Raw genomic sequence first — 11,105 nt, 5'->3', positions numbered from 1 at the left:
GGGGGGGGGGAGGGGGGAAGGGGGATTTGATCTCAAATCTCCTTTATAACCGTTATAATTTTAGATTTTGATTTCCATGGAATTCTACAAAAATTATACACAATGATTTAAATATAATGCAATTATTATTTTTATTAAATTTTCTCAAAGAAATATATAACTTTTATAGTATCATTAATCTATATATATGTTATTTTTTCATTTAACATTTTTCAACTTTCTTAACAACCAAATTTACAAAATAATTCTTCACCTAATTAGTTAGATTGATAATTTCAACTTTCAACTTTTACCATCTATCTACTAACTATTTAGTTTTTAATTAGCTTTTCATTCAAGAATGCCAAACACGACCTGTGATAACTAGCGTTGACATCATCTGAACCATATATTTATTCCATTTAATAATCGTACAAATTTTTAATATAGAATCGTTGACAGATTGCGTAAATAAATCATAAATGCATAATATATATAAATTTCGAATGTAACGTTTTACGTTACGTACGTTACGAATAAAATTACTGCTGCCACAAATAGTGAGAATATGAGACGACTCATATCTACATCATAGTTATTCAAAGTATTTGTTCACAGTTAAAAACGTGTATAATTATAATTTAACCAACGCAAAGATGTGGGGCTAGGGAATCGTAAAAGCGATAGTCACACTTTCATGTTTTTAGATGTGTTTGGCAATTAGATATTAGATACCTAATAGTTGTTTATATTTTTCCTTGAGATTTCCTAATTTATTCTTAATTATATGATTATCCGTTGTTTTCAAAAAAAAAATATGATTATCCGTTAAGTTTTTCGTTAAGTATTCTCTTCTCCATTAATATTCCGTTAACTTTTAACTTACCCATTAATTTTTATAAGAAAAGTCTTAGGTTCGAACCTCATCCCAAACAAATTTGACATAATTAAGTTCATCACTCTATTTTACTCTTATTAAATTAAATAAATTAGTAGCTACAACAAAAAATGATACATATGTATTTCTTTAATTTAGAATTATGTGTCTACAATAACTTTATTTGAAAAAAATTATTCATTATCAAAAAATTAAATTAAATAAGGGAAATAATTTATTAGTTATATTGTCTTTATTTTCTCCCATACAAATATTCTTTACATTCAAATTTATCAATTGATATTCATTACATTGCCCATTATCTTATTTTTACAATATCTTGTAATTAAATATCAAAGTTATAATACAAAATAATGTTATATATTTATTTACCAAGTATTTTATTAATACCATGAAAAAAAATTTAAAAAAATAATTTGAAACAAATTATATTAACTACTTGAGGATTGGTTGACAAATAGAGTGCTCAAATAACCCAACAAATTGAAGCGGGATCACTCTATTTTACTCTTATTAAATTAAATAAATTAGTAGTTACAACAAAAAAAGATACATATGCATTTCTTTAATTTAAAATTATGTGTCTACAATGCCTTTATTTAAAACAAAATATTCATTATCAATAAATTAAATAAGAAAAATAATTTCATTAGTTATATTCTCTTTTTTTTCTCTAATGCAAAGATTCTGTACATTCAAATTCATCAATTGATATTCATGACATTGTCCATTATGTTCTTTTTATACTATCTTGTAATTAAATATCAAAGTTATAATACAAAATAATGTTATATATTTATTTACTAACTATTTTATTAATACCATGAAAAAAAAAGAATAGTTTGAAACCAATCATATTAACTACTTGGGGGATTTGTTGACAATAAAAGTACTCAAATAACCCATTACTCAACAAATTGAAGCGAGAAACTGCCTTTTAATATCTTTGAAATGCATCATATTTAAAATTTTCAAATTTTTACTAATTTATTTAATCATTTTTTCCTTAAACTGGAGATTTCTTTATCCACAATAACTCATTCAACAATAATGGTTGAACCAAATGAACCCCGAGTAGAACACCTAAAGGAAAGTCCTTAGCTCCTATATCATAATCTCATTGCATGACATTATAATCTATGCTACCAATAGTAACCCAATTGCAAATAATACACTACCAACAAAAAGGATGAGGACAAATAGTAAAGATGAGACAATGTCAATGTTACTCAAAAGAGAATTAAGAATACTTAAAAAAATTCAAACCAAAAGTAGTATTTATTTAGACTATCATTTTTAGACAAAGTATTTAGACTATCGATTTTACAAAGTTGCAAACATTTATTTTAGTGACAATTATAATGTATTTCCTATATTATCTTGGATTCATATACTTTGAGTTACATATTTAAATAAACAAATTTGACATTCAATTACATATGTATAAACTTCTCCTATATAATCTTGTATTGATATACTTTCAAATATTTATTTAAATATAAACATTGGGAATTAACTTATTCGCGCAATGGGCGTGTAAAACTAGTAATAATAATAAGTGGTGTGGTGGTGGTGGTGGTAGTGATAATATTAATTTAGAAACTAGATTGAAGAGAAATAAGAGAGAAGAGATATATGAGAAAATAAAGTATCCGAAAAATGTTATCTATAGCTACATAATATAAATATATCATTTTGCACTGGTCCAAAATGCCTATTATTTGTGCTCATTTATGCTTGCTTTTTATTAAAATGTTATGTAAAGGAATGTGGAATAGTGCTTAATTTTTTGTATTTTGTTTGAAGGAAGAAAAGATCGAGTAACGGGCAAACAAGCATGAAAAGATGGTAATCTTGGGAGAAAATGAAGATTTAAAGCACAAGGAAAACACTCAAGGCCACACCGGGGAACGAATGAGCAAAACAATAGCATGAAAGTTGTCTAGAAGAACTCACGCTGACTCTCACACCGTGAGTGTCAGCGTGAGTCCACACCAAAGTTTCTGATCAGGGGACTCACGCTGAGACTCACGGTGTGAGTCTCAGCGTGAGTGTGCTGATCAGAATATGATCAGTGAGACTCACGGTGGGACTCACACCGTGAGTCCTTATCCTGAAGGCTACGAAAATGCGCAAATTTGGACTATAAATACCTTTTGGAAGTTAATTTTTAGAATACCTTTGAATTTCTAAACTCTCTAGATAGTTTTTCTCTCTAGTAAACTTTAGAAAACACTTCCCACACTTGTAATCAACCATTTTATTAGAAGATTTAGAGAAAGAACTCCAACATTCAACATCAATTTCAGATTATTCCTTCCATTAAATTATCAAGTTAAGTTCTTTATTTCATATTTGTGCATTTATATTTCTTAAAGTTTGTTTGAATTCTATGTTTATTATTTCAATTGCTTTTAGTTTTACATTACAAGCATGAGTAGTTAAACATTCCTAGGATTTGAATTGAAATTCCTTGAATATGAATCCCAATATGAATTAAATTGCATAAATTAGGTTTGTATTGTCTTAATGTTGAACTTGGTTATGAATTGGGTAGAATTGAATTGACTCTTCATAATTATGGACAGATTATGCAAGAGATATTTGGAATTGGGGTTCCACCTATGAGAATAGGGCCACACCATAGCCATACCTCCTATATTTCTTACTCACCTTTGAGAAAAGGGAGTTTGAAGGAAATAGGCACACAAAGTGTTCGTTAAATTGCCTCTTCTAGCCAAGTTGCCATGAGAATGGGACTTAGGATTAGTTGATAGTCCAAGTGATCACGAGAATGACATTGGCACTTAAACTATTTCTCCAAGTTCATCATCTAGACTTGCATAACTTAAACTTTAGACACAAGGGATTTTATGCAAGGATGTTTGGTTTAAATCTCTATTTCATTTATTACCTTTTAATTCACTTACTTGTAAATCTCTATTTCATTTATTACCTTTTAATTCACTTACTTGTTCTCATTTATTTCATTTATTACCTTTTAATTCACTTACTTGTTCTCATTATTGATTTCTTAAACATGAACTACTCAAATATCTTTAGGTTAGCTTTCAAACACTTCATGAACCCGTGCTTAACCCCTTATTACTCAAACTCCCATTAAGTCATTTCTTGAGGACGATACTCTTAATTTTTAATCACCACTACAACCAACTTTCAATTGCATGTTGTTATATGGACCTAACACATCCCTATTTTTTCTTTATTTTTTTCAACTTAAATTTAATTATCTTACAAATTAAAAAGTTCTAATCGAAATCGTTTAAATAACACTTCATATTGATATATTTCCAAAGCTTTTTTTAAAAAATAATAAATATATAGGTACTATCGTTATGTTAGCCTAATGTTTATGTATATTAAACTTTGTTTTTATGAACATATAAGATTTCAAACTTACTATATAGTGCACAATGATATGAAATTTTACTACCTATCTAATAACAATTTAGTTTTCAGTTCACTTTTCATCGAATTATGCCAAACACGGCCTCAGATAGACCACATATTTATTACACTTAATAATCATCAAAATCTTTAAAATAGAATCGATGGCAGAGTACGTAAATGAATCATAAATGCATAATATATACAATGATTTAATATAATGTTACTATTATTATTTTTATTAAATTTTCTCAAAGAAATATATACTTTTTATAGTATCATTAATATATATACTATTATATATATATATATATATATATATATATATATATATATATATATATATATATATATATATATATATGTTATTTTTTTCATTTAACATTTGTCAACTTTCTTAACAACAAATTTTACAAAATACTTCTTCACCTAATTAGTTAGTTTATAATTTCAACTTTCAACTTTTACCATCTATCTACTAACTATTTAGCGCTTTTCATCCAAGTATGCCAAACACGGTCTGAGATAGGTTGACATCATCTGAACCATATATTTATTCCATTTAATAATCATAAAAACTTTTAAATAGAATCAATGACAAAGTGCGTAAATGAATATCATAAATGCATATATATAATATATATAAATTTTGAACGTAACGCTTTACGTTATGTACGTTACGAATGAAATTAATACTGCAAAAAAAATAGTGAGAATATGAGATAATTCAGATCTACGTCATAGTTATTCAAAGTATTTGTTCACAGTTAAGAACGTGTATGATTATAATTTAACCAACGTTAAGATGTGGGGCTAGGGAATCGTAAAAGTGGTAGTCAAACTTTCATGTTTTTAGGTGTGTTTGGCAATTAACATAGTAGATAATAAATAGTTGTTTCCATTAGATGTTATGAGTAGCTGATAATATTAGTGGTTTACAGAAAATTGATTAGTAAATGGGTTACACTTGTATGGGAGACGGGTCAGGTCAACATAATTTTTACCTCAGTTGGAGTTTGACTTTGGATCACTAGATGTAAATTATATGTGTTTTATTATTTGTCTGAAATGACAAAATTATTGTAATGGTTATTGATGATGCCCGTTGACTGTATGATATTCTCTTTCTAATATTAGAATTACTTTGTTTGAAATATTTCGTGCAAAATATTCTTATCGAGTCTCAGTGGAGGTGATATTGACTCTTTGTGCGCTTCAACAGGTTGAGAAAGTATAGATGGGCAAATACTACAATATAATAGAGTCAATAGTACTCAAAAAAATATTATGATTTCCACGTAATTCTACAAAAATTATATAGAATGATTTAATATAATATAACTATTATTTTTATTAAATTTTCTCAAATAAATATATAACTTTTATAGTATCATTAATCTATATATATATATTATTTTTCATTTAACATTTGTCAACTTTCTTAACAATCAAATTTACAAAATAATTATTCACCTAGTTAGTTAGTTTTATAATTTCAACGAACTTTCAACTTTTAACATCTATCTACTAACTATTTAGTTTTTAGTTCGCTTTTAATCCAAGAACACCAAACACGGTCTGAGATAACTAGCGTTGACATCATTTAAACCATATATTTAATCCATTTAATAATCGTAAAAATCTTTAAAATAGAATCGACAGTATAGTGCGCAAATGAATCATGAATGCATAATATATATAAATTTCGAACGTAACGTTTTACGTTACAAATAAAATTATTACTTCTACAAATAGCGACAATTAATGCATATAATATATATAAATTTTGAACGTAACGTTTTACGTTACGAATAAAATTAATACCACCACAAAGCAGTAGTCAAACATACGTTACGAATAAAATTAATACTAAATTTTATTTTATTTTTGAGCACTACTTTCTCAACCTACTGGAGCACAAAGAGTCAATATCACCTCCACTGAGGCTCGAACCCACCCCTACCATATGGGGGTGCAATCGGATGTCACTAGACTACAAGGTCTTGGCCAGTTACTCAGATCTATGTCATAGTTATTCAAAATATTTGTTCACAGTTAAGAACGTGTATGATTATAGTTTAACCAACGTAAAGATGTAGGTCTAGGGAATCGTAAAAACGGCAGTCAAAATTTCAAGTTTTTGGGTGTGTTTGGCAATTAGCATAGTAGATAGCAAATAGTTGAATTGTTTTCATTAGATGTTATGATTAGATGATAATATTAGCAGTTTATAGAAAATTGATTAGTAAATGGGCCAAACTTGTGTGGAAGATGGGTCGGGTCAACATAATTTTTGCCTTTAGTTGGAGTTTGACTTTGTGATCACTAGATGTAAATTATATTTGTTTTATTATTTGTTTGAAATCATACAATTATTCTAATCGTTATTGATGTTGCCCCATCACGTATGATATTTTCTTTCTAATTTTACAATAAAATAGTTTGAAATATCCCGCATATTTTAAATGGAAAAAAATATAATTAGAAATTTAAAAAGATTATTAAATTAAAAGGATTAACTTAAATTTTCATACACCTACTTAAATAATTAGAGTATTGAAATGAAGGTATATAGCACATCTTATATATACTTTGTTATGTACATGACAAAAATATATTACAATAGTGTTTATAATTTATATTCCCCATGTAATTCTACAAAAATTATATAAAATGATTTAATATAAAGCAACTATTATTTTTAAAAATTTTCTCAAAGAAATAAATTCTTTTCATAGTATCATTAATCTATATATATATATATATATATATATTTCATTTAACAACGAGTATTACAAAATATTTTTTCACCTAATTAGTTAGGTTTATAATTTCAACTTTCAACTTTTACAATCTATCTACTAACTATTTAGCGCTTTTCATCCAAGTATGCCAAACACGGACTGAGATAATGTTGACATCATTTGCACGATATATTTATACCATTTAATAATCATAATAAAACTTTAAAATAGAATAGATGGTTGAGGGCGTAAATGAATATCATAAATGCATATAATATATATAAATTTCGAACGTAACGGAAAACGTTACGGACATTACGAAATTTGATTAGTAAATAATAAGTTGGAGTTTGACTTTGTGATCACTAGGTGTAAATTATATATATGTGTTTTATTATTTGTCTGAAATGACACAATTATTGTAATCGTTATTGATGTTGCCTGTGACGTATGATATTCACTTTCTAATATTAGAATTATTTAGTTTGAAATATCTCGTGCATTTAGAAATTAAAAAGAGATGCAATGTTGAAATTAAATTAGATTATTAAAATTAAAGGATTACCTTAAACTTTTACATATGTTTAAGTTAAAATTGAAGAAAATTGCAAAAAGACGGAAAATAAAAACTAGATTATAAAAACACAACAGTCGATCCATCAGGATCGGAACAGGCCGGCCTAGAACCTAGGCTCGGGTTTGGTCATTCTAAGTGCTAAAGCTTGGAGTTCATCCACGTCCGATGGTGAAGCTCTCTGCATGCTACTCTCTTCAGCCGGAAACCGGACCGCTTCCATCTCCAGTGCCCAAAACCCTCCATCAACGGTGCTGGGGTTTGTCGCGTTCAGATCAGCGGCCGGAAACGGCGCCTGCCCTCCCACCATCGTAGGGGCGTTCATTGAATTCAGCAAGTACTGTGCCTGCAGAGCTCTTGCTTCCATCACTTGCGCTCGCAGGTTCAACACCTATAACAAAAAATAAATAAATAAATAACTTTCTTGTTTGGGTGGGAACAAATGATCTGGTTAAGCGTACCTGTTGTTGGAGAGCAATGATGTGGGAGACGCAGCCATAAATGGGGTCTTCCATTCTTGCTTGAGCTTCGATGCCGATGGAAAACACGGCGGGGAAGCGCTGCTGGACCGGGAGCTGGAGCAACAATTTCGAGACGTTGCTAGCCCCGAACACCTTGTGGATGGCCGCGAAAATGGCCGGACCATCGTCGGAGCAAAAGTACGGCACGAACACGCAGCCGGGAACGCACCTCCGGCGGAGGAACTTGCATGCGCCACACGGAGAACCGGCACCACTACTAACCATTGCAATCTTTATTGCAAATTATGTTTAGAAAGGGCCTATATATAGGTTTGAGGGGATGGGTAGTAAAAAGTGAAAAAGATAAAAGTGAGAGTTAAATTAATTTTGTAGGTGTATATATAGAAATTTTAAAACGATTTCATATAGGTGAGAGGGTCGGTTTGATCCCGAATCTCCTTTAAAGGATTTTAGAACCACTTTAAAGGGAAATTACATCTGATCCTATAAGTGACGCTATTGATTTTGACCAAGCTACTAGCGGGCAGCTCTCGAGCAATTTTCGAGCAACTTTCAGTGGAGATTTGATCTTTTTTTTCAAAGTTCCTTTTATATTTTCAATTTTCATTTCTGTAACACCCCAATTTTCACATCTTGGATTTATTACAAAATCCTTAAAATATAATACATTGCGGAAGCGTCTAACCAGCAGAAAACTGGGTGTTACCGCCACGCTCAGGTATCTCTCCTATACCCAAACGTTAAGGCTAAACTTACAACATCGACATCCACTCCCATCTTGTTTAGAGCTCATCGGGCTACTAGAGTCCACACTAATCTGCATCTAATAAAGGACACAATGAAGTGTAGTTAGCACGACGGCTAAGTAAGAAAATCCATTTGTCACTTAAAAGTAGACAAAGGTTTGAAAACATTTTTAGTTTAGAAGTTTAAAAAAATCATTTTCATGTCCTTTCAGACAAGTTTGCAAAACTTTCATTTCCAAGAATTTCATCATTTGCAAATAGAACCGCAGCTCTAATGCTCATAATAATCTGAACCGCAGCCCAGAGTAACAATAATTTTCATAGTCAAAAATTCACTTAGTTTCCCCTGAGTAAGCACGAGGTTTTCTTTTTTTCATAACTCCATCTCTTCTCAGCGAATAGACTTCGCTCTGTAGTATGAATTGATCATACAAACCTCGGGCCATGGCATTTCCAGCCTTCCCGTAGGTCTCCTTATCCCAACCTAGGGCCATGGCACTCCAGCCCTCCCGTAGGTCCACCCTTATTCCAACCCCGAGCCGTGGCATTTAAGCCTTCCCGTAGGTCCCCACCTTATTCCAGAAACTAAGGGTTTGAAAACATTTTCCTTCCTTCAGTTTTTCTTTCTTAAATCATTTCTTTTGGACATATTTCACAAATGAGTCCAATATTTGATATCGGCTACCTCTTTAGCCCCTGAAGGATTTTCAAACATCATTTTCTCAAACAATAAGGTTTTGACAACCTTTATATCAAAATAGCATACGTTTTTCAACGTAAGTTTTCATAAACATTTTTGGATACACTTCATATGTCCATCTCACACTTAAAATCAACCAACATCCTTAACTATCGTCCTCAACAACTTCCACTATGATCAACACCATTAGATCATAACTTGAGGATATCGTACATCCAGATATATATAAATTCTAATAGGTAAGGTCATTGCCTAACCATAACCCAAAAATCATGAGATTATCATTTAATCTCTATCATTAATCCATGTCCTTAGCATCACCTGATCACCATTAACTCACTAACTACCTCACAATTATCACTAACACATCCATAATCATACTAAGCATAATTCAGAAAATTTCAGCTTGGCGCAGTCCGAAAGATTGAGCCGGTAAAAATAGTTCCCGAACTCTTTTTCACTTGAAATTTTTATGGTAGAACCCCAACTTATAGTACTTGATGTCCNAAGAAAATTGCAAAAAGACGGAAAATAAAAACTAGATTATAAAAACACAACAGTCGATCCATCAGGATCGGAACAGGCCGGCCTAGAACCTAGGCTCGGGTTTGGTCATTCTAAGTGCTAAAGCTTGGAGTTCATCCACGTCCGATGGTGAAGCTCTCTGCATGCTACTCTCTTCAGCCGGAAACCGGACCGCTTCCATCTCCAGTGCCCAAAACCCTCCATCAACGGTGCTGGGGTTTGTCGCGTTCAGATCAGCGGCCGGAAACGGCGCCTGCCCTCCCACCATCGTAGGGGCGTTCATTGAATTCAGCAAGTACTGTGCCTGCAGAGCTCTTGCTTCCATCACTTGCGCTCGCAGGTTCAACACCTATAACAAAAAATAAATAAATAAATAACTTTCTTGTTTGGGTGGGAACAAATGATCTGGTTAAGCGTACCTGTTGTTGGAGAGCAATGATGTGGGAGACGCAGCCATAAATGGGGTCTTCCATTCTTGCTTGAGCTTCGATGCCGATGGAAAACACGGCGGGGAAGCGCTGCTGGACCGGGAGCTGGAGCAACAATTTCGAGACGTTGCTAGCCCCGAACACCTTGTGGATGGCCGCGAAAATGGCCGGACCATCGTCGGAGCAAAAGTACGGCACGAACACGCAGCCGGGAACGCACCTCCGGCGGAGGAACTTGCATGCGCCACACGGAGAACCGGCACCACTACTAACCATTGCAATCTTTATTGCAAATTATGTTTAGAAAGGGCCTATATATAGGTTTGAGGGGATGGGTAGTAAAAAGTGAAAAAGATAAAAGTGAGAGTTAAATTAATTTTGTAGGTGTATATATAGAAATTTTAAAACGATTTCATATAGGTGAGAGGGTCGGTTTGATCCCGAATCTCCTTTAAAGGATTTTAGAACCACTTTAAAGGGAAATTACATCTGATCCTATAAGTGACGCTATTGATTTTGACCAAGCTACTAGCGGGCAGCTCTCGAGCAATTTTCGAGCAACTTTCAGTGGAGATTTGATCTTTTTTTTCAAAGTTCCTTTTATATTTTCAATTTTCATTT

General features: G+C 31.7%; 2 protein-coding genes across 2 annotated transcripts; both read right to left on the bottom strand.

Annotated features, from left to right (window-relative positions):
• Positions 1-7,709: 7,709 nt before the first annotated feature.
• Positions 7,710-8,349, bottom strand: LOC116024371 (LOB domain-containing protein CRL1-like). The gene is made up of 2 exons (XM_031265264.1): positions 8,065-8,349; positions 7,710-7,994 (listed from the first exon to the last, which is right to left on the bottom strand). The coding sequence occupies exons 1-2, from the start codon at positions 8,347-8,349 to the stop codon at positions 7,710-7,712; spliced, it is 570 nt and encodes a 189-aa protein (XP_031121124.1).
• A 1,771-nt stretch (positions 8,350-10,120) lies between these two features.
• Positions 10,121-10,760, bottom strand: LOC116024370 (LOB domain-containing protein CRL1-like). Its single transcript, XM_031265262.1, has 2 exons — positions 10,476-10,760; positions 10,121-10,405 (listed from the first exon to the last, which is right to left on the bottom strand). Exons 1-2 carry the CDS (start codon positions 10,758-10,760, stop codon positions 10,121-10,123), a joined length of 570 nt encoding a protein of 189 aa, XP_031121122.1.
• Positions 10,761-11,105: the final 345 nt, after the last annotated feature.

The sequence above is a fragment of the Ipomoea triloba genome, chromosome 7, assembly GCF_003576645.1.
Source record: "Ipomoea triloba cultivar NCNSP0323 chromosome 7, ASM357664v1".
In the NCBI taxonomy this organism is placed as follows: domain Eukaryota; kingdom Viridiplantae; phylum Streptophyta; class Magnoliopsida; order Solanales; family Convolvulaceae; genus Ipomoea; species Ipomoea triloba.
This window is presented reverse-complemented; position numbering and strand designations above follow the sequence as displayed.